The 25,117-nt window shown below is 37.2% G+C and overlaps 1 protein-coding gene across 4 annotated transcripts in view; it reads right to left on the reverse strand.

The window, feature by feature from the left end:
- The window catches only part of ARID4B (AT-rich interaction domain 4B), an 89,333-nt gene that overhangs the window by 16,166 nt on the left and 48,050 nt on the right, over positions 1 to 25,117 (reverse strand). For 3 of the 4 annotated variants that reach the window (XM_039568140.1, XM_039568142.1, XM_039568141.1), the window contains exons 9-16: positions 24,302 to 24,381; positions 22,929 to 23,002; positions 21,947 to 22,092; positions 17,494 to 17,566; positions 16,373 to 16,467; positions 15,170 to 15,267; positions 14,697 to 14,964; positions 13,520 to 13,692 (exon numbers count right to left, since the gene is read on the reverse strand). In XM_039568140.1, the coding sequence (XP_039424074.1) occupies positions 13,520 to 13,692; positions 14,697 to 14,964; positions 15,170 to 15,267; positions 16,373 to 16,467; positions 17,494 to 17,566; positions 21,947 to 22,092; positions 22,929 to 23,002; positions 24,302 to 24,381 (1,007 nt within the window). Of the gene's footprint in view, positions 1 to 2,869; positions 3,119 to 13,519; positions 13,693 to 14,696; positions 14,965 to 15,169; positions 15,268 to 16,372; positions 16,468 to 17,493; positions 17,567 to 21,946; positions 22,093 to 22,928; positions 23,003 to 24,301; positions 24,382 to 25,117 lie in introns of all 4 variants that reach the window. The other variant, XM_039568143.1, reaches the window with a different exon arrangement.

Raw genomic sequence — 25,117 nt, forward strand, 5'->3', positions numbered from 1 at the left:
GCATCTGAAGATTAAAATTACAGCAGAAGGAACTGGCACCGTAAGCCCCAAAGAAGTTTTAGTTACATATAAAGCATACATAATTCAGAACATTACTGGTCTGTGAGAAGAAGCACAGTTTCTCTGTATTTCTCTGCTTTTTCTGGTTAACACGTGGTAAGCAGGTCCCTCTAACAGGGTAGATTTCTACCATTCCCTTTCACTACAAGTCAGGCTCCACTGAACACTACCATTCAGAGAGCTTTATCAGAGACACACATCACCTGAATCTCAGGAGCTAACAACAAGACCATAACGCTGTACAGCTTCTGCACTTTCTACTTACTCTTAAAAAAAAAAAAAAAAAGTTCAACAGTTCTCAGTGTCACTGGTTCCAAAGCATTTAAGAAAAAGCCCAACTAATGAAGATGAGTATCAAGCTTACCAAACTTCATTCTAAGTACCCTAAAGCATGTGAGCACACCCCCACACACACACACTTATTCTGAATTCCAGACTGATATTGAAATTAACTTGTGATAAGAAACATTAGTAGTTATTTAGTATTTCTGCTCAAACGTACAAGTTTAAAGAACAGGCCATTAAATGGCATACTTGACCAAAAGGGGAAACAGGAAAGTCAACTTTAAGGAGTAGAAGAATGATGACAGAATTAAAAAAACCCTGGATGACTAGAAAATCCTAGTTCAGTTCATCCCCTGTACTGCACTTGTGCCAGCTAAGTAAGCTACAATGACTAAGGAGAGGAGGGCATTGCTTCCTACCCAACTAAGGCAGATGGCTTTTGCAGGTTGTCACTGACTAAAAGCCAAATCAAGCTATTAGAGCATACAAAACTAATCTTCACAATACTAAACTATCAAAGTGTTTAGATGCTGGCTAAAGGTGAAGCTTACACAGTCTTCTGTCAAATCTAAAAATTTAAGTAATTAAATTAAGTAAACACAAAAGAAAAAAATTAGCCACATTTAGCAGAGTCCATGCACAGTCCCACAGCTAAATCTCAATCACTGATGTATTTTTTAGTGAAGAATCCCACTCCCTCCCCCTACCTTTTCAGGGGGCTCTTTTAAAACACGAGGTAAAAATATAAACCCAAGTCCTGCTGCCAGAAAGACCAAACAACCAACACTCCTTACTTTTCAAGTGAGTGCAAGTTACTAAAAATGCTTTTATTATCAAACATATCCTTGTCACAGAAATAATGCCTCTGATATGAATCTGCAGATTTGTTTAAAATGCAAAGTTAAAAACTGAGAATCTTGATTTCTCCTTTAAGAACTGGGGTGCTGGAATCTCCAAGGTGAAGAAGACTCATTTTTGACTTCTCATTTCTTCAGATTTGAAGTGGAACTGCTCAAATAAAAATCTGATCATCTCACCTCAAAGCATGGATAATAGCATGAGTATTTGCTCAAAAAGAAAAATAACTTCTATGCTTACACGTGAATTCCAAAACAAAGAGTTTAAAAGCAAGAAACCTCTTGGAATGGTACACACAGTAATCTTCAGTGAGTAGGATGAAAATTTCACCAACTTGCACTCCAAGGGTGGAGTCCTCAAAAAGGACCAGACCAAAACGCAAGTCACACCCCAGCTCCCACCTTGAGCAGGCTGCATCTCCCCTTGTATCTTGACTTCACAGCCCACTATGCTTACAGATGTTGCCTGAAGACAGTTTATGTCACATCCTATTCCTGTAGATCAATGTAGATCAAAATTCTACAGAAGATCGGTATCGAAACCGGCAAGAGCGAGACTCCTCCTCAGCAGTAGCTCAGGTGCACCTGGAAATCACCAGGCCTTGATGCAAAGAGGTGAATTCAAGCAGCAAGAGAAGCATCACACTTCTCTGTTACCTTTCCTAGCAGACCTTGCTGGAACTGAACAAATGACATTTGTCCTGCCCTCTTGGTCAGAGGCAGGATGCCCAGATGACAGAGGAAGTCTACCTTCAGCTTTCAGCTGAAAACTCAGCTTTCCCAGAAAAGGAAAAATAAGTAAAGAAAAAAGTACATCAGACTTGTCTCAGACTTGGGGGAGGGAGGGGGGGTTGGAGTTATTTTAGAGGCAGTAATAGAGTTGAAAAGCTAATAGTTAAGGACAGTGAGCACTTACATTGAAACTGAGGAAAGAAGCAGACATGCTTATAAGCTGCTCAAAAATTTTAGTTTTCTCTACTGTTTTCAAAGTTGCTTCAAGTTTTAAATGGCAAAAAAGAGGTCTGAAATAGCAACAGAAATACTTCAACTTATTTCTATTAATGCTAGACTAAAGTCAATAAAAAGCATATGCTCCTCCTTATATCAAAGAAAGCATAAGAAGCCACTAGGCTAAGAAGAGTCTTGCTTGGAAGATTAGGGCAGCCTCAGCAGGAGGTGGGGTAGGGAGGATAGATATCAGATCAGATGAAATGCAGTTATTTGCTGTGCACTTATTTCCCACTAAATCTTGTTGTTTTCCAGTTAAATACCATACTGCTGATGTACTCTGTGCTTCACTGACAAGAGTGAGTTCACAGCTTTAGCTAAATGCACTACTCAAATACTGAACGAGAGAAAATCGGCTTAAGAGCCAGAGGAGGAATCTGAAAAGAGTGAGGTGTCACTTGTATGGGAAGATCTAAAAGTAAGATGAGGAACAAATGAAGCCTTCTTTGAACAAGTCATTTAAAGATGATTTTCAAAGTAACTAAAGCCCTGCATTTATATAGTGTTAAAAATCTAAGTTTCATACAGTACAATGACCTTCACAGAACACCAATACTGAAAGTTTAGGACTCCAGATGTCTGTTAATTTAGTTTTTAAAATTCATCAGTGTATTTGAGAAGTAATTCAAGAAGTAATCACTAACTAAAACTCAAGTTACCTCACGTTCCATCCACAGTAGTGCACCAAGTAAAGGACTTCTCCACCTTCGATGTCAGAATCTTTAATACTAGCTTCATACATTTTTTGATTTTTCCCTCTTCCATACCGCACTTGGACTTTCATGCCTGGTGGATAGCATTCAAACTCTTCTTCCTCATTGTTATTGTTGTCTTCTTCCTCCTCCTCCTCCTCTTCCTCCTCCTCTGCTTCTTCTTCATCTTCATCTTCTTCCTTATTCGTGTCATCTCTTGAAAGGTTTAAAAAATTGTAGAGTTAATATGAGATACTTCATAAGCTTTTCAGTTCCAAACCACATATATTGATAAATATTGTGGATGCATTAGAGACTGGGAAACAGGAGGCTCCAAATACGTGAAACTGTACTACAGCTGAGTAATATCAGCAAAATAGGATATAGCAACACACACAAAATCCAGTGATTGTAAGGTGCAAAAGTGACTAAAAGAAAAAAAAAAAATCCATCAAAATCTGTATGAGCAGAAGTTGTTCAAACTCATCTTTATATGATTCTTGCATGCAGTCTCTTTGTTTAAATATAATTTTCTCACTTAATTCTTTTCAATATGGAGAAAATTTTCTAAATTCCATTTTTCAACCTACAAGTTTTACAAATGCTTCTTGAAACTTTCTTCGCAAAAAAATCCTTGCTTTATTAGAATAAATAAACTCTATCTCAACAGCTTGTTACTGCAACCACAACCAGATTTTGGACCAAAAAAATCCCCAACACCTTATGTGACTATATTAGCAAATTAAACAACCTGTGCTAATTTATGACCTTGTCACTCCTTGCCAATTACACCAAAAGTATTCTAAATATGTCAAATGTGCATTTAATTACTATATAAATACACAAGCAGGTGTTCATTGCTTTCAGAAGTGAGCTAATTTTGAACACATCTTTAGATATTTTGGACCAATTTTCAGAAGCAGTAAGAACCCACAAATCTTGCTCGTTTCAGTCAATGGTAGCTATGGGCTGCTCAGGTATCTAAAAATTACCTGCAATCAGCCTGAAGAGGCAGACTACATTACAAAAGTTAATGGGGGAAAATATCTTTTAATCTTATTTAGACTTATAAAGCAGTATTATTGGCCCACATATCATTCTAATCCCACACCCTGTGCAACACACAACAGATTTAGTTGCTGACTAAATTCACAACAACTGCAGACCGCCAATAATCCAAAAACCTGACACGTGGAAGAGGTGAGTTTGGATGTCTGGATAAGAGAATGTAAGTACTGCTCCAAGTCTGATTCACACTAATATTTAAGTTAGCCTCACAAACACAAAAGTCTGTATTAATAATCTAAACCTTTCCATAATATTTTCAGTAGAAAATACTCAGATCAACCAAGCTACTTTCTCTCTGCAAAAGGATGCTCCTTTGCAGAAGTAAAACTGCAGTATTACTATCCAATTAGCTAGCAAAAGTTCAGAAGTAGTTCAGAACAATAAGCTAAATTCAACTGTAGTATAGCCACACTGATTTAATGAAATTACTTCAGAAATTAATGTTGTCACATATACATATATGCACAGGCACACTAAATGTAAAAATAGATATATGTATATACACACAAGTGCATACACAATGAGGCAAAGGCTAAAAAAATCCCTCTTTGTCTATTAAGTACACGAAGTCACAGATGAGATATCTATTCAGGTATACATGGCATGGACCATAGTTTAATTCTGGAAGGCCAAGATTTTAGTTTTATATATATATATATATATATATATATATACATACATACATACATACATGAACTCTTGGCCTTCCAGGAGACAGATAGATAGACAGACACATAGATAAAACCATGTATGTTCAGTGAACTACTTTGCTAGTGAAGTTAAAACCACCAGAGTTAAAAATGCAACATGAATAAACCAGCTTTGAAAGCTCACTTACGGAAAAATTTACTTCCCAAAGAAATCAGGAGAAAAGGTACCCAAAGACTAAGATGAAAAAATCCCGACTAGAATTCCACAGCTAACAACAAAAAGCACCAACCAGTAATTCAAAGGATTTTAAGTTATACTCTCTGCTGCACTAAACAAAAAATCCTAATTTCAGTTCAAGAGGTATTATCATACAAAAACGAAAAAAAAAATTGGGATCAGAAGCAGAGCCACCACGGCTCTGAGAACAAGATGAGCTTGTGATTTTCCATTACTAAGTCCACTTCAAAACTGCAATGAGCCAAATTTTGCCTTTTTTTTGTTTCCTCTCCAAGATGTAGGGGCACAATTCTTGAATGCTGTCTGCAAAGTAAAGTACGCCTATGCCAGAGATTCAGGATTTTCCAGACACTGGCAATTATGGTGCCAGTGGCTCTTCGAAAGCTGAACAGATTTGGAGTCTCTCTCATCTTAATCACCCTATGGCTTTCTTGGTGTCCCAACAGATATCCTACAAAGACTCCATGACAATACCAGAAATTGGTACCCTCTGGAAGAGATGCGTGAAACCATCATTGTGAAGTTGAGTAACTTGGATGGTCAAGGAGATGTGAACAGCAGGTTGTACATAGGCGGAGGGCATGTCAGGAAGCAAAAGCAAAATGGAAGCAGAGATGACTGTAATTAAAAAGTGTTCTAAGGAGTGACTTGGTTAGAGATCATAAGCTCAAGATTTCAGGAAACCAAACAGAAGCAAAGATAGTTCATTTTGGAGCAGAAAGAAACCAACACACTCATATAGCTCCTGGAACAAAAAAACAACCAAACCCAAAAAAAGCAACAAAATCCCCCCCCAACACAAAACCCAAGAACATATACCAATGGTTGCAAGGAAGATATTGTCTTGTAATGCCATAAATAGCTCAAACCTGGCAGTGCAGACAAAGGAGAAGCCATGACTGCCACAAAACAGAGGCTTCTAAGAGGAAATTGTGATTGTAGGCATCCAGTATGCACAGTCATAACTTCATTAGTCCACGTATGTATGCATGAGACCATTGGATTTTCTTCAATGCTGTTTAGTCAAAATCCCATTTTCAGGGAGGGCATGGGGCAAAGGAAAAAAAAAAAAAAAGAAACAAAGAAACAAACCTCTTGGCAGCAGACAGTAATTGTCAACTTAAAACCAGTACCAAGCAATATCTACCACAAAGCTGCAACAATCTGAACAATCCAAGCAGCAGCTGATGAAACAAGGCGGCTGCAGTCGTGCATACACAGTGTACAGGAGACACAACAATACAAGTGTAACTGTTCTAGAATACAAAGTATTACCAGAAAGCTTATCAGGACTCAAAAGCATTTCAAATTACAAGCACCGAGTGGAAAGAATACCCCCACCCCATCTCACAAATATATAAACCTTCAGAAGCAAGAAATGAATGAATTAAAATGCAAAACTATTTGTTAATAAAGTAAAACCATTAAAATGTTTAGGTCATACAAATATTGCTTATCATTAGTTCCAAAGGACAGTGCAAAATCTTCAAAAGGCTAAAACCACACACACAGGTCATTGTCAGTCAATATAAAGATTTAACACCAACAGGCCCATAATTAAGTGTATTAACAACCAGATGTAGTTAATAGATGAAACACTGCTGCTCTTACACCACTCAAGGAAACGCAGGATCATGCAAACCTCTTTCAACCCCCATTCTCTGCCAGTAAACACGAGCTGTAACAAAGCCCAGGTGAAACCTAAGAGACAAAGTGTGATTTGGAACATTATATCTGCCTCCTAGGACCCCTGTTTTGCAGCAAACCTAACCCTACTCAAAAATACACTTCCCCTGACACACCAAACTGGTCTACACAGCAGGTGAGATGGCATATGCCATTTCTGGGGTTATTCTAAAATTTGAGGAAGCAGGATTATTTCAATTATTGGCTCAATTAAGTAATTACAGTTAATTGAACCACTAACAGAAATAAACGTCAGTATAATTGACACTTGAAGTTTAGGAATTAGCTTCTATTTTTGTTTCCTGCTTATTTTTTTCCTTTTTCTCATCCTAGAGCATAATTTAACCTCTACTTCTCATAATATAGAGCTGAAAGATGTTCAGTCTCTCTTCATATTCTCAATCACAGATGTATTAAAGTGACCTTAAGTTTTAAGGCAGAGAGGCCATTAAGACCTTTACTTACGCCATGAGAATGGAATCTCATCTTTAATTACACAAAATAACAAACCTCCCCAAAAAATCACCAGTATTTGTCTTCCCTCTTGTCCTGGTTTTGGCTGGGATAGAGTTTATTTCTCCTTGGTAGCACAGTACTCTGTTTTGGATGCACCAGGGTGGGGAGAAAGGGAGCCAGTGGTTGCATGGTACACAGTTGCCAGCTGGGTTAAACCACAACACCTCTGAAGCTACAAAGAAAATCTGAAAACAAAAGCCCCAGGGACTTCTGTCTGCACACAGAAAATTGGAATAAATGCAGTTACGGTCCCTTGTCCCAAGGGAAGGGGAAGGCACTACCTTGACCTGAATCACACCTGAGTGTAGCGCAGTACACGTCAATCATGCAAGCACATAGTCTGTAACCAGCATGTTCCTCTGCTGCCACAGACAGGTGAGAGGACCCCATGTTATTGCTTCTCGTCATTCAGCCACATGTTTTGAAACATTCCTCAAGAGGACAGTGGGTGGTTCCAAAGTCTGACTGAAGAGTACAGTCCTTCCTAGTTCTACAGCACTGGTTCACATTCAGCTCAGAAGCATCCAGTGTTTGATGAATGTGTAAGGACTCCCCAAGTCTTGGTGACAGCTACCGTGGTTAAAAACCTGCACACTGACCATTTGCTATGTAACATGTGATGGCACAACCACTTTTTCCAAACCAAAGATGTCTCCCTTCCATTCAATACACAGAGCCAGTACATTTACACTGCCACTCTACAATTTATTGTTGTGTCATTTGCAGCTTATTGCTGTATCAGAAGCAATCATTACAAGTATGTATCAGTCTGTATTCTATATTAAGAAAAAAAAAAATCAATTAGACTTTCTTGAAAACATGACTATGCAAAAACTTCTTTCCTAACACAAAGACAGCTGAAATACATAAATAGAACACGCATCACAACTGAGAACACAGAAATATATTCCTATAAATAAAACTACTAAGTATGGTTCTTAGAAGCATTTTTTTTGCATACACACCAACCATCTAAGATTCTGACCATATGTTTATACTACACATGCACTGAACACAACACATTGTTCTCCCTTTTCCCAAGCTAATCAATTCCACATAAACCTGAATCAAACTGGAGAAAGTTATCTCAATATATAGTTCTTAACTCTTCAGAAACTAAGAGAGATGCCTTTTATATAAAATATTCTACATTCCAAAAATTCTAACCTTCTCACTACCATTTTACATTCACCACCACAAAGCTCTGATGTGTCATTTTAACAGATAAGGAACTGAAGAAACCATTGCGTTTAACAATGTCTTTCTCCCATATATGAAATGGAGCTTCTGACTATTATATAATCCCATTGTAAACTGCTTTCAGAAAATCCCTAATAGGTGTTACCAGAAAATTTAACTCTCGTACAGAAAGTTCCAGCAGCAGCACAGCCACAGCAGGGAGTCCTCTTCCACAAGGGCAATAAACCTTAGTAAAATCCTTCACATGAAACACTGCCCATCTTCCCTTAGTTCTCCATTACTGCTTTTATTATTCCTAGTTCCCTCCTACTGCTTACAGGAGGGGAAATGCTATTACTGCATGAATCATGCATGTAACAGCTCTAGGATTAAGATTTTTCCTTGCACGTGTGTCTTAGGTTACAATGTAAGATGTAACCAAAAGTATGTATTCTATCACCAGCTGTTAAAACCATGTCGGGCAGTGATCTTTATCTCTTCCATGACACATCCCTGATAACTCCCTCCGGAAATATCTTCTGTTAATGGGCCATCCAGCCTCACTGCACGACTCATAAAACTACATCATCCCATTGTGAGATGCTCTGCCCAGGGGGAGGAACCAAGCATTCCATCCTGGATATAACCTGAGGTTTGGAACACCACAGTCAGCCCTTACATACTGGGTTCCCAGAGGACAAGAGCTACATAGCCACCACTGGACCTTCCTAGGAAGAGCAGACCCTTCTACAGGACTACCGCATCAACACATCTATCACCTCAGGAGGACTGCAGTCACCATTTAATCGGACTGCTACCACCACCCTGCCAGACAAGGTGTCAGGTGGCACCCTGACTCTGGCAGTGTTTCTGTACTACTGCATTTATTTTTAATTTTCCTACTAAATTGTAGTTCTGATTTTGAGTCTCTCACTGGTTTGCTTTCAAACTAGTACAGCGTGAATGAATGGCTGATAGTCTTGAACAGAATTAAACCAAAGAGTAAATGTTTAGCATTCTTGCCTTGTGATATTGTCAAAACATGACTACCAACTGCCAGAAAACCACATCATAAAGACCTAAACCATCAGTATCAGACAACCAGAGGTGTTCAGGTTTCTAAAGCATTAAGGACATTTGTTTATGCACTCCCAGAAGGAAATAAAAAAATTAGACAGTTTTCAAGAACAAGAAACAAATAAATTCAAGAAGATTCATAAGCCAAAGAAGGACTTGAAAGTCTGATGAGCAAGAACAAGGTAACACCCAGAGATGGCAGCCCTTCCTGGTGTTAAGGCAGCACCTTAGCCACAAGAAGGAAAATACAAAAACAAAACATCTTGCAATGTCTATATACTGTAACTGGGATTCTTAAAAGAATTTTACCTGGGCACCTCAAAAATTCAAATACTACCCATACACAAGTCTGATGCCAATTTTTGTTGAGAAGTAAAAATTACCCAGATTCTCAGCATTTAACCTTTCATTTCAGTATAAAGTTCTTGACAGTGGTCCGTCCCAGCTGCTTTAGAGCAAAGTGTTAAAACCAAAATAAAATACAAAACCAACAAAAAAAATTTTCTCAATAAAAACTCCAAAACCAGCATAGAAACACGGAGTTGAATTAACTATCTGGTTTAAAAAAATATATATCTTAGTAATATTGGTTAGTAAGCAATTAACCTACACTTCAGTTTCCAAACTGCACCTACTATGAAATTTTTTAAGACTTACCTTTCATTTTATTAGCTTCTACTAAAAAACCCACACCTTCTAAAAACTCCACTAGGCTCCTGGCCTCAATCTCTTTGGAACATATTCAATGGTCTGCATTGTTCATTGTGTAGAAAAACATCTCGGTTCTCAATTTGTGGACATTGACTCAAGTGTTCAACAAGTTAGAATAGTTAGTATTAGATGCTACAAAGGAAACAGCACACCAACTATGCAATGCTACATTTGAAGATCATTACTCCCACAACATGAAGGTTGCAGAAACTTGTGAAGAAGATGGATTTTAAACTTTCTTGTTTATTCAGTAGCCAAGTAGAAGTACTTTTTCCAATGTTATGGAGAAGGACAATTTACAAAGTCAGTTTTGTAAAGGACCCTCTGGGACAGACACATGGAAAGTAACACATTACTGGCTTTTTTTAAAACTTGTTTTAATGACCACAAGTTGCATGACCTGTATCTAGCTCAGGCATCTTCCACTAGCTACAGAGGAAAAAAATAACAACAAAGCAAAAAGCAAATAAGAAAAGCATGTATAGAATAAAGGGCAAGGTGCCTTTGAATCTCTACTCTCAGTATTCACAGATACACAAGCAGGCAAGAAACCGGCACTCAGGGGAAGAAAGGAAGAAAAAGCTGAGTCTTTCTTCCTCTTCATCAGATTGTTAAAGTCTGTGTAGATGGGACCATACAATTCAAGTGGTAGCAATCTCAAAGGTTTGAGACATGTGGCATTGCACAGAGAAACAAAATGGGTAGAAAATAAACAACCCTGGCTTCCAGTAGTATTTCCTGAGATCTGCAAGCTGGGAGTTACATCCAGTCCTCCCAAAAGAAAGTCAGCAAGAAGAAACACAGAAGTTTTTCTGTCCTCATGGTTCCTTGTGTCTACAGACAAATAAGCTACATGAAGATATCCAAAGTCCTACAGACATATATGCAAACAGAAAACCCTACAAGTCTGCCTTATGTAACATTAGATTTAACTTGTTTAGCTATTTTGTTAGGACTGTGAAGGACAGATGATCCATAACTTTAAAAAAGTTCCAGGAAGACATTTTAAATACACCAAATAACAAAATTTCGGTCTGAATTTCACACTGATGTATTTTGATTACATTTCAGGTATTGGCGTGTCTGATTAGTTTCCTACCTACAAAAATGCCTATTCTCATTTTGCATTTCAGTTCAACAAAGAACTCCAACCACAGCATTTCCACCTTCGTATAAATTCTGCTACTTCTAATCAATGAAGTCGGGTATAGGGAAGTACAACATCTAATACAATGCCCCACAAAATTCCTTTAAGCCTTTAAGGTATAAATGCTTAAAACATTGTTTAGCCTTTAGTATGACAGTGACATTTTTAAAAGCTCTTTAAAGCAGATACAAGTGCATTTTGTACTCCCTATCAATCAGAGGGTAGAAGGGAAAAGTAATCATGCTAACAGTGTTACTACAGTAACATTGCTTATGAATACTTACAATTAACTGCTATGTGTTCCATTTTTGTAACTTAAATTATTCCTTGAAACATAGCATACCTCCCAGCAATGACCACATCACCACCTACACCTCTTTTTAGAGTTATGCTTCCTATTCTAAGCAACTCATTACAATCTTCCATGAGTCATAATAGCAAAATACTACTTAGAAGAGTTTCCCACTGGGATGAGTAAGGAGGAGCAGAGGGAAAATAATTCACCCAATTACTATCAGGTGAATTGGAAAAACTTAAAAGGAAATAAGTATTTTCTATAGATTTTTGTTGCTTTCATAAATAAAAAACTAGGAACACTCATAACATTTCCTAATGTCATAAATAACGCAAATTGACATGAATCAGGATTAAAAACACCCAAACGTAAAAAAATAAAGGATTACTGAAAAGCAAACGCAGCTTCTAACTTTTCATGTACCACTTACTACAGCAGCATGGTAAGCATTAAGCCACCATACTTTTCAGGTATATAAATAAATATAAAGTAACATCACAAACATGCAAATACACAATTTAGGGAACTTTAAAAACTGCTATTTTCTAAGCATTGCAAAGTTTTCCATCTATTTAGTTCTATATTTTGAAAGCAGCATTGTAAAAATCAGTCATTAATAATTTCGAAAATCTTGCAAACCTGTTACAGTACAAATCACCTAGTTCACTTTAAAAATAGCAAATGTAAAGAAGTCCAGCAATTAGACTTTTAAAACATAAAAGTTTACATAGGATACAAATGAAATCACATCCATAGAGAAAAGGCTCTTTAACTGAGTCTAGGTAAATTTGATTTTTCTGTATTCTGCATTTCTGAGTTACAGAAATTGCCAACGAAATCTCCTTGAAAATATTCCAGAGGACAAAAACACTTTACAGAAGGATCATTCCAGAATCCACTAAAAATATCAAAATCCTTAATAAAATTTAAAAAAAAATACTACTACCAATGAATCAGAAACCAATATGCTAAACTATGACATTCTGGCCACACCTTTTAATGGGCCAGAAAAAGCATTAAGAGGTAATGATATTTAGATAGAAGATCAAGACAGCTGATCTACTAAACAAAAACATTGCCGCAATGAACAAGGGAATTACTGGTCAGGCAACAGATGGTATTAACTACAAAAAACCCCTGCAGAACCCAACACATCCCTGATATACAGATTGCTGTGAAAGTCTAAGGAGGTGTCTGTCATCTGCTTTTCCTCTTGTAACAGCTTCTCCATTAAGCATCTGCTACTGCTTTTATTAAAGACAAATACTGTATTAAAAGAGATCTTCTATCTGACCTCTTAAGGGCAATTTTTGGGTTCTTAACACTTGAAATCATACTGTATGACGGTTTTAATTGTAAGAATACAAATTGTTAAAACACTGGGGATTAAAGAGGACTATATTCTGGTTGTATTTTTTTTTGTGTGGCTGCTGAAAAACACTTGTGAGATTTTTCTGCACTTAAACAGGGAAACCTGCCCATTCCGTAAACCAAATGATTCCCACACATTCATCGATTAGACAGGCCCAAGCATCCCTATTACTTCAATCTCCTACTTTCAAAACACCTGTCTGAAGGTCTGCACAAGAGACTCCTGCCAGTACCAGGCCTATTCAACGGCAAGGCTGTTAACCTTGCAGTGCAAAGTGCTTCCATCTTTTCCCACATTACACACCACTGTCCAAAAGCAAAAGCTGGAAACCACAAGTTTGCCATATACTTGTACCAAAATCAAGTAGAAAAATACTGCTGGCAATGACTGCAATATTTTTGTACTAAAATCAAATAGTCACCTATGCTTTGTATATTCTGTTCTCACTCAGCTTATATTTAGGCCTGGAACCTGTAAAACTTAAGCTGCCTTTTCTTTTAATAATAGATCGATGAACTTCAATGATCTAACCAAGACACAGCTATAAACACATCAGTCTCTGGAAGATACGAAACTAGTTAACAACCGCATGTCTGATTTGAAGTTCAAATTACAAGAGTAAAATTTAAAAAACATGTATCATATGACTTAGATCTGATTAGAAACAGCATAACTTACCCTGATTTTTCTTTTTCTTCAGCATCCACATTTACTGTAGGATTTTCCATTTCTTTAATCTTCTCCTCCTCTTTATCTTCCAGTTTGGTTTCATCCTCAGTTTTGATTACATTTAAGTCCTTTTCTTGATCAGGCTGAGTAAACACAGAATCTGGCAGGTTTTTTTTGTTTCCCTAGGATAACAAAACCTTTAGTTAACTCACAAGGTGAAAACAAAGGATTTAAGAAAAGGCAGACAAAACACACTGAAGTTATAAGAGCAAAACAATGCTACAGTGTGGGGCTTGTCCTAAAATTACAGCACCTCTGCTGTTTTTCCTTTTGAAAATCTTAGGCTAAACCTAACAGAGTTTAAAGCTGCAGCCAGTATCCTAGCCCGTTTTATCACAATGAAATAGGCATGCAGCTCTTAGACCTGGACTGCAAAGCAATCCCCAAGGTGAACCTTTCACTGGGATGCAGAAATACCAGTACTGGCCCATCTGGCATTCCTCCCAGAGAATACCAGCAGACAGACCAGGGCTGGCTGCCACTTATATGCAGAAGCATTTACAGTTGTGTTGCACACTGACTTGAGGAGCCAGACTGCTTCCACAGCAAAATGCGAGGCCTGTACAGTGCAGCACATCAGTTTATTGCTCTGAACTTCCTTTGCTAAAGCCACTGAATCAACATTGGATTTTGAAAAGCTATAACCATTTGTCTCTCTGGACCACTAAACTACATTAGACCATGTGTACATCACATGGCTCAGGTCTTTGTAGAGCTTCACTGGTTTCACTGGAACACAGAAGTAACAGCAGTGTTTATGAGGGCTTACATGCATAACTAAATGCATAATGAAAATATCAGCAATGTAGTTAGCTGTGAGCATGCACTACCCAGATAAGGATAAAGCTGGACACTAATTAGTCTCCATTTCACCCAGGAGGTCCCCAAACAAGTGGAATGTTGAAGCTGCTTTCTAAGAAGTCAGACATTTTGACATCACGACCCCCTAAAACAGGCACCTAGGGTAAATATAGCTCAAATGTCTTGTTCTGAATTAGGTTTACAGTGAGTTTTTGTCTTATTTTAGATTTATCATAGAGATTTCAATCTTTATATTAATTCATGGTTATTAACACACCAACTGACTTCGTAAGCAAGATCTAAGACGAACTTTAAAATATATTACCAGAACAGAGGGCTTATCATTTTCTTTACTTTCATTATCATTCTCAGCTAACTTTTTTTCTTCTTGTTGTACTACTGCTACTTCCTCCTGTTTGCGCTCATCCTTGTCCACTTTTATCTCTTTTGCATCCTGCTCTGGTTCTTCACGCATCTTCAATTCTTTTTCTTTTTCACAGTCTTTACAAGGCTTGTTTGTCACTTTCTCTGGCAATGCCATTTGAAATTCAATGTTAGCTGATGTACAATACTCTTCAAAACCATAGAGATACCTAAAAAAAAAAAATTGTTTGTGATAAGCAAGTTTGACTCGAGAAGGAAAATACTACCCAGAGAAGCTAGACATAGACAGTAAGTTTAAAGCCCAAAAACTGTATTATAACCAAAGAGTTATGGATTTTATGTGTATTACCCCTAGCACTGCATCACTTCAGTTCATTGTAGTTTTAGCACAAACTTCATAGCTTTATTACTTACTTTCTGTATGCACATTTAACATTATATCCTGCAGCTGAATTTAGTACAGGGATTCCAAGATCTTGATAAACTTGCTTCCACACCGCTCCACTTTCAATCTGTTAAAGACAATGAAGTCATTGTTTTTGAATTAACTCACTGACAAAAAAAAACTAAATTGACAAACTTTACAGCTTCAGAAAATAAATGTAAGTCATTTCCTCTGATCTATAAAATTATTATTTATCACACACACAGTATTTCACTGTAATGCAAACTGTAGTCTAATGTAATTACTTTAAGCAATTTAGCATTTCTGCAATGCAACAAGCCCCAGCAGGCTTTCCTCTCCAGGTTGCAATAAAAGAGAGGAAAGAAAATATAACTATCAGAAAAATCAGTACATCATTTTTATTTTATATTTAAAGTAATTCTTAACTATCAGAGCTAGAATTTTAATTAAATTGGAAATAAAAAAATAATTCAAAGCATTAACAACACCCAGCCCTGGTAGTACTGCACCAGACATAGTGCCTACCAGTCGTTCATTACATCCTTAAAGTGCCCTTTGGTGACAAAATTCCGTGCTCATTTCTAACCATCCGTGAAGGTAAAGCAGATATACTGCAATACCCAAGTACCACATCCTGTCTTGTATATCAGAAAGGTGTCACTGCACAAACATACCTCCTCAGCTGACAGGCTACATTCATGGGAAGTAGTTCAAAGCACAAACAGAATCTGCTTGACCATGCATGCTGTATATTTCAATTACTCCTCCCAAGATCAGTGTCACTAATCCCAGTCACCAAATTCTTCTTTATATCACCCAGAATAAATAGAAATTAAGGGTCTCACATCAGACCTTAAACAAAATTGCTTGTCTTTGAGATTTTACTGAGCAGTGCCTTGTTTCACTTGGAGCTAATAACTTTATCAGACAAACGTTTCTTGAAATATTACAAAAACAGAGATGCTGGCTGATTTTATGCAGCAGTAATTAAAAATGCTGAGTAGATGTAGCACCTAACTAGTTTCTGGTTCATGTTAAAGCATGGCTTTTAGAGCTACAAGGTGCCTTATGCAGCCATAGTAGAAAACTTTTATACATCTAAAGGTCCTGTGTTCTTTATCACTACTTCACAGAGTAATAAATTATTTCACAATAACAAGCAGTATCCTCAGGTTTTATGGCTCTGGAGTACTCATCATACTAATACTCACGTTATCAAATCCTCCAAGCTTGTGTACAAGTCTGAATAATTTGAAGAGATTCAAATTTCTATATCCTAATACAGGTCGTTTGTTAATAGGAGTCCCTGGGTAACAAAGATAGTTGTTAGGGTGTTTTGAAGTATTTTTTTCAGAATAGCATGAAATTCACATCATATGCACTATTCTTAAATACAGTATTGTAAACCTCACCTCCTGCACCTGGTACTTTCTTTTCATGAAACTAAAACTCAAGAGTGTTACTTACTGAACTAGAGGGAAAATGGATTGTGTTATTTAATGCATATATATACATTCTTCCATATATTTCTGAACATGCAGAAATGATGCAAATTTTCTTGCTAACTTTATTATACATAATTTTATTTCACCCACTGAAACAATTAGATCTAAAAATACAATAGTCCTTTCATTGCAATAAAAAAAAAACAACCCAACCCAACCCTCACCAGGAGCAATCCCACAATGCTTGAAGAGCCGAGACTTCCTATGCGACTGTACTAGCAGTAGCTATCACACTGTCATCTCATGTAAACAGTTTAACTCATTTCATATGGCATTAATAAAGATACTAATTTAACTAGTTATAAGAGTAACTTAAATACAAATACCCTCACTCCTGCCTCTACAGACACTGCCCTTTTCTTGCAGTGTATAAAAACCTGGTAAAGATTTAACATATTGAATGGTACTGGCTTTTAAAAACATCTCAACGTCAGCAATTGGGATTCACACAAGAAAATTAGAACAAAGTAAATTTATTTTTCTATGACCTAAAAAGTGTGTGTGTTGGTATTTTAAAGTTATTAAACTGAGAATATAAATTAATACGATTGAGAATATTAAGTGTTTGATTATACATAAGTACACAATAGAAAATATAGTACGATATGCGCAAAACATAATAGCATATATATTTAGATCTATCCATTTACTTCTGAAAGCAGAAATATGGGACTGCATTTTAGATGAGTCAAGTGACAGACTCATCTTCTAAATAGTAGGGAAGTCAGAAGGGATGAGTACAGTTTCCCCGTTTCCAAAACAGTACTGCAAACCACTACTAGTTTACAGACTCAATTTTTCAAAGTACTGCTAGTTAAAATGCCTACCTCTGTCTTCCATGAACTTGTACAATTGCTGAAGAAAGTTCTCTCGTTCTTCAGGAAATGGCTCTATTTCCTCCTGTTTAAAGCAATGCATGCAAGAAAATTGTCACCATTTTGAGTTACAGTCCTTCATTAAGAAGCATAAGGCAGTGATAATCTACGCTTAAATGTTTTAAGTTTGTTTTACTGTAGTCAGCAACAGGATACTGTACTGAGAGATACATGCTCTCAGTGCTATGCCACACAAAACCAAGTTTTATAAACTACAGTGTTTCAAAATGTATAAAACATTGACTGTAAACATACATTGAAACTGGATTTTTGATTGATCACTGAAGTATCGTGATACCATAAATCAAGATGTGTTCTCAATTTCATCCATTTATGCAGAAAGTCTGGGAGACAGCACTATTAATGATCAAGAGATTATATCAGAAATCTCAGCTCTATTTCTACTGCAGTTAAGTGACTCCTTGGTTCTTGGATAGACTACGTCACTTTCAGAGATGAAGTCAAAGAGAAAATGGTGCTTGCACTTTCTTAGGAGTTCTAATCCACTGCACTGGCAAACCGCAGCCAATGGCACTGCATGTGAACTGCCATGGGGTACCAGCTGAACGTGTGCTGAGCAGGATCAATCCCAGAACTGAAATAACAACGGATATTTTGGAAGTTCAGTTCATTGCACTAATAAACCTTTGTATTAGATTGACTTAGACTAATAAACAGTGGAGTTTCATAACAAAGCACTATGGCTTACTTTATAACAGCTCATAATTTCTTTTGGAAATGGGGCTTGCCGCAACTAGTAGCAATACGATATTAATATATCAAATTCTGAAGAAATTCTGATGACTGAGCTACGGCAAAACACTATGCCAAATATGAGTTGATTAATTTTTAATACTACTTGTAAAGTTTCCAAAAATAACTAGTTATTCAGTAATCTAAACTATTTTTCTTTAGTGTATTTTCATTCCACGTTTATCATTTCCATTCTTCAACAGTCTCTTTGTACTAAATACTAAAGTTTCACCTACCCTGAAGAAAGGGGACAAAACATACAGTCTTTAAAGTTGTACCAAGACAGTTGAGAAAACAACAGAAACAGAATATCATTACTAAACAGAACTGGGAAAAACAAACACACACAAACAAAACCAAACCCCAAACCCTCCAACATCTACTGAATCTGTTTAATAGAGAGATGGACAGCTGAAAATAAGGTCAGAAAAGGCTGTAACTACTATCAGGGAGTAGGGTTTTTTTGTCGTTCTATACTTCCTCTTACCCATTAAATGCAATTGGATGACATTAGATCAAACAGGCAAAAAAATTAAGAACCAGCATTCACAATATGCTGAAACAGTTGTCCTTCACGTTTAATTATCAACAGAAATGCAATGAAAATGTTCCAGTCTTGCAAAGCCAATGCAAGAGGAAAGTCTCTGTGAGGGGCATTACATAATGGGCATTTGACACCCAGTGTACCAGCAGAGCTCAGAGCAGGCTGCTTCGATGGGCTGGGTAGAGAACTGCAACCAATATACTAGAGATCCTTCTTACAGGGCAGGGGCATCAGAAATCAGGCACATCTAGCCCAATTCTTCACTGACAGGTACAAACTGATGCTGCAGCCCTGCATGTAGTACAGATAAAAGCCTAGTTAAGAACATTCATATTTCACGGGCCATGGAGAACAAATTACTTGAATGGAATAAAACTTCAAAACTGTGTAATTTTTTAAAAAATTTTAATCTCCCATAGCAGGTACTTGGAAAGGACTTTTACCAGCATCTTCTGGATCTTGGAAAAGAGATCATGAGCAGCTACTTGGGTTCCTCATGTTCCTCACCAACAAGAAAAAACTTGCCATAAGACATTAGTTCCACAGAGCATTTAGGGGAGGGGTGAGGGGTGGCACTGAACAAAACCTTCAGGAAACTCAATAAAGTTTTGAAGAAGGAATGTATTCCTTTTAAATACTGGGGGAAACAAGGTAAAGGTGATGAAGAGGCTGAATAAAACATTCCTTTCCCACTATACAGTCCAATGCCTGAAGAGTACTCCTTTGTCTCTAATGTGATAATACACAGAGGTGCCAGAATGGCAAGTGAGTGAATACTCCTTATTAATTTTTCCAATACAGAACATAGGAACTTTCTAAGAAAGTGTGCTAACGGGAAAAGCTTAAGACCCTGCATGCCTCTGAAAAGCATTTACACTTTCTCAGAATCTCTACAGAGTCCATATATATTATACTATACTACTACTAATAATAATCTTCAAACATATACAGAATAGATCTTAATCAAGTTAGACAACAAGGTTTCCTAGATAATGGTATGAAGCAGGCATGTCACACTGTCATATTTGCTTACTTTCAAGTTAGACAACCAGAGTGCTAGCTGGTCACTCTGGTGTCTCTAATGTATCTATCTATGCTACAAGGTAAAATAAAGTGGCTTCTACATAGGATAATGACATCCAGGAAAACAACAACATGCTTCTTGCAACACAAAATTCACACAGTATTATAGCACAGCACTGGAAGAGAGGGTCTTTGACAACTCTTTTACCTACCATCGGATTTTGTAAAGTAAAGGAAGGCCAGTCTCTTTTTCCAGTCTCTTCCATTAGGAAAAAAAAAAAGGCAACTACTCTTCTTAGAAGGTAAGTACAGAGGATTTGTATGTCATCTATCCATATAGGATGGAAGCATGTATATAGATATGAGATATAGAAGAGCATCTATGTATCTACAAAATCGGGAACTTGGGTGTGAACAAATATATAGGATAAACATATCTATTTTTGAAGCCCGTGGTGACATTTGTAAGAGCTTGGCTTTTCTGGTTTTCGTTCTGGTTTATGGGTAGTAGGACCACATGGATGGCCTGAGTGCCACCAGTGAAAACTTTTCATGTCCTGGGAAGCAGTAGAACAACCTGCAGGTGGATGACAAAGCCCCAAGAGGAGGCCCGCAAGTCCTGTTTGAGAAGAGATGCTGCTTGATAACCAGGAGGTTATAGGCACAAAATAACAAAAACAAAGAGAAGAAGCTGCAGAAACTGCTCAAATATAGGTAGAGAGAAGACACACATGCCACTGACCACCAAGGGCAGAGAAGAAGAGAAAGGAAAAGGGGGGGGAAAAAAAAAGAAGACGTATTTTTCCTCTGTTTTAGAAACTTCCTAGTTCAACAAGTGACTGAAATCACTGTTTACTGGAAAAGATATTATCGTAAGAGATGATACAGTAAATTTTACAATATTTGTCTGAGATAAAATCTTTATGTCTAGCACATGGAAAGACTAGCTCAAACAATCACATGTAACTAAGAGGAGCTCAAGAGAAGGTGTTCAAAAGGTACAAGGCCAAATGTTTACAAATGCTGTAGCTGAAGGCTCTGTATTTTTCACCCAAAAGTAGTGCGGGAATGATCACTATACAAACATCATGTGTCATTCTGCATAGATAAAAGCCTATCTACGTGCATCATGTTCATAGCTGGACATGAACCTGCTGTGAAAGTTCAGAAATGGTATTGAGCCCAAGGAACTATTCCTTGCTTCTCAAAATACTAAGCAGAGCACAGCCCCTTGCAAACTTTTGATCAGAGCTGGGTAATCTTCTGAGAGCTTAAAGAGGAGGCAGAAAGAAATGATGATCATGGAGAGGTGGCAAAGTCATAACTTCACACTTTTACAGTTTCCCAACACATTTTAAAGGAATGAATAACTGAAAGATCAAACACTATCTTCTGGTATGCCAGAGACACAGTATCCAGGGAGGATGCATTGAGAGAAGGACCCTAACAACCATTGAAGACCCAAATCAGTTCAGTCTCTTCTTTACAATACCCCTAACTAATAGGAAATTAAAGTCTGCTGCATTACTGGCACTTGCGTAGCAAATTAAGAGAACAGCTCTCAAACTCTGGTGAGAGAAAAAGTGATTATGGGCAGATACAGATTTAGAGTACCACAGGAAGGTACAGAGAAGTAAAAGATTCAAAAGCCTCTCTTTCAGCCTCTTAGCCAGCTGTGAAATGAAATCTTTCCAATAATTGTCTTCTTTTCTCGTCTTCATTTTTTTTCTAGACAGGAGGCTGGGAGGAAAGAATGGATAATTAGAAAACCAAGCATGAGGCGGGGACTCCATATTTGCAGAACAAAAAAGAGAAGAAAAGTGGAAGTGGAGTGCATGGACTAACACCTTGATTGAAAGTTCTTTTGCTTCTTTACAGCAGGGTAGCTAGAGAGACAGCTTGTGGTGAAGCAATTCTTCAGCAGACCAGGAAAAGAGAGAGTTACTCAATAATGCCTATGTTAACAGTGTTGCCTATGTTAACATGTTAAATGTTCCCTAATGTTAAAAAGGCCCACTTAAATATACACGGCCCTCCTAAATTTTATCAGCTGTGTATCTGTGCCCTTTACTAAACTTCACTTGCCTCTTCCTCACTGCTGTTATCCTCTTTTTCTTTTTCATCCTCTTCCTCTTCTTCGGCTTCACTGCTGGAGCTGTCTTCTTTCAATTCTGTTTTCCAGTTACTAGGAACAGTTCTGTTTTTACGGAATTCAAGTGCTTGGTCAAAAGCTGTAAAAGAACCAGCCTTTGTTAGCACTGCAGGAAGTATCAGTTTGCACAGATATTTCAATTAAAAAAACAGTAATCAGGGGTGATGGGGAAGAGAAGGAAAGATTGCTAATGAACAGTTCCACCCCAAATTCAAAGAACCTCAACAACCACTCCATGTTGTCCATCCTTATTTGTCTTATCCAGTGAAACTGGCCTGGTGTTCTCTGCACAGCAAGCCACCCAGAGCTATTACTACTATTTTTACCATGTTAGTGTCTACAAACACAAACAAGGATCTTGTGCATAGGGCATATATCAAAATTTAATTGAGAAAACCCCTATCCAACAGGTTTACACTGCAGTTTACATATATCAAAAAAGGAGAGCAAGGGGGAAGAAATAATCACAAGCTAGTTCTAAGAGTTTCATCACACAAGCTTAAACTTTCAAATGCACCCACAATTTCAGATTTTCAAAGTTCATAAAGGCAACTTCCTTACAACTACTAGGGCACTATGGTAAGAATAATTCTTAAAAGTTCTAAAGCAAAAGGAAAAATACTAAAATAATGTACAGAACCAATGTGTACATCTTTTGTTTGGCATGTCTACTCTTAAAGTCAGTGCAGAGCAGGTGGGGTGTTGTTTCGGGGGGTTTCATTTAGTTAGGTTTTATTTGTTTAAAAAAAAGTTCCTCTAACTTTTCTTAAGCGTTCTCCTTCAATTTATAATTCTGTAAGAAAAGATCTTACGTTTTAGCATCTTTAAGACATGAACCAATGTGCCACAGATTTAGTCCAATCCATGTAACTAAGCAAATACATACAAGCGTTTCTCACAGGAAGTTATTTTTACCTTGTTTTAACAAAGCGTCAGGCTTTGGTGAAGTTTCACTGATTTCCCGGACATCTTTTCGTGGCACAGAAACACTAAATAATTTAGAAAGTGTTAAAAAAAAATTAAAATATATTAAAGGTAAACTAACAGTACAATACAAAGCTACCACTAAGATTATAACACACTTACTAGACACACATAAGAAGCATATGAAATGTATCTTGAGAACTCTATAGTGTTAAGTCTGGTACAGTATTAGTCAATGGATTAAAAACAAAATTTTTACATTACATTGGTTAGACTATATGCATTCACTGCATACTAAAGACAGCATGCTACTTCCACAAGCAGGTAGTTTCTGGAATCTCCCATATATGTAATACTTTAAGCCCTCACATTAATTTAACATTACTTTAGAACCCTACCTCACTTAAAACATAAATGAGTATTAGTGTAAATTAGCGTCAATATGAAATTAAAGACTTCCAAATTGAAAGAACAAAGCACTTTCTGATTTCTACTGTGTCTATAATCAAGGAAGCAAATCTGAACTGCAGCTCTGGAGGATTGGGGGTGGGTATGTGCTTGTGCGCACACATCTTATGTGTGTTCCTTCAGTGATGTGCACTGATGCCTGAAAGACTATCAAATGGTAAAGCAATAGCCTAGACTTAGTGAGTAATTAAACCACAACAAAACTGTTAAATATTCCCACATCCTTTCTGCAAAACATTCTGTTAAACTGAACCAAGCACAATATCTGCAACTTTTAAAATAGAAACTAAAACCTAGAAAAAGAACTCTATTGTTGTGAGTTTAAGAACACAAAGTTTTGTTGCAAATACCAGACAGTCTGGTTTTCTCTGTTTCTCTATGCTTTTTCCTACTTTGAGTAGCATCACAGCTCTTTGCAAGGAGCACAGTAAGATGCAGTTGCAGTCTAGACTGAGATAAACATATGCCTCACTACCTTCAAACGAGAAAGAGGATTTCTCTGTGTGCATGTGGTGTTATGTGCAGGCTTGCACACATCCCCACCGACCCTTCTGAAGCTGGACAAGCTTACAGCCACATCCCTGAAAAGTAGTGCTCTATTCCAGCCACAGCAGGAAAGAGCTTCTGGCCATTCTTGAAGTCACGTAATACTGCTGTGTTTGCCACAATTTTAACAGTGAAATTAAAACCAAGACAGAGATTTATGCATGCCATTATTAATAATGACAAAGTTCAAGACTAATTTCATCACAATGAGGCTGTTAACAGTTTTTTAAACATTAGAAAAATCTTGGCAGGAACTTACTGATGTTATTAATACTTTACCCAACACATCTCATACTACCTTTCACTTTCATAAATTTCATTCAATTATCAACCTCTACATTCCTACTCACAATTTGCCATCCTTGAATGAGCGAACAAGAATATTGTCTTTTTTCACCGCAATATCATCACTACAATCTGGACAAACCACCTGCAAAGATATTACAATTGCAAAGTTTAGAGAGAAAAAGCTAAAACAAGAGAGTAATAGTAAATACCAGTGCCTCTCTAAAAGCTTTTGTGCTCATTTCTTGTTGGCAACACTGAGATGAGAGCAAGTGAGATCCCTCAAAACACAGGAATGATGACCTCCTGAAATTACTGAATGCATGAGATCATGCTCACTCCTAGAGGGAAACTGACGGCTGCTGCCAGAAACGTAAGAATAGCATTCTGACAAAAAATAAGTATCCGTCATGCCTCTACAGCTTATTCCACTCCTCATCCCAAAAGGACAGAAATTCCAGCAAGTGCTGCCACCTGAGTTAGAGACTACTTCTCAAAAACTTCTGGAAATGGCAAGGATGTAATCACACACAGTGTCAAAACCAAAAGCTAACAGGATTTATGAAATTTTATAAGGGAAGACTTACAAGTAATCTCCCTTGGAGAGAAGAGCACCTCAAGTACAAGTGTTATGATAGTCAAGAAATAGACTAATCAAGTCGAGCCCTGAGACAACATAACAATTATTTGTTGCAATTTTAAAAGCTATTTAAGTTTTGTTAAACCAGTATACAAGTCACAAATCAAAAAGCTTCAAGAATTTAATTTTTAAAATTTTATTTTTATATATATAATTGGCAGAGATATAAAACAGAAAAGGAACCCCTCTCTATCACTCATGTCTTGTCTCATAATGAGTATAGTTCCCTGAAAGTTAGTTA

This window comes from Corvus cornix, chromosome 3 (assembly GCF_000738735.6).
Source record: "Corvus cornix cornix isolate S_Up_H32 chromosome 3, ASM73873v5, whole genome shotgun sequence".
In the NCBI taxonomy this organism is placed as follows: Eukaryota; Metazoa; Chordata; class Aves; order Passeriformes; family Corvidae; genus Corvus; species Corvus cornix.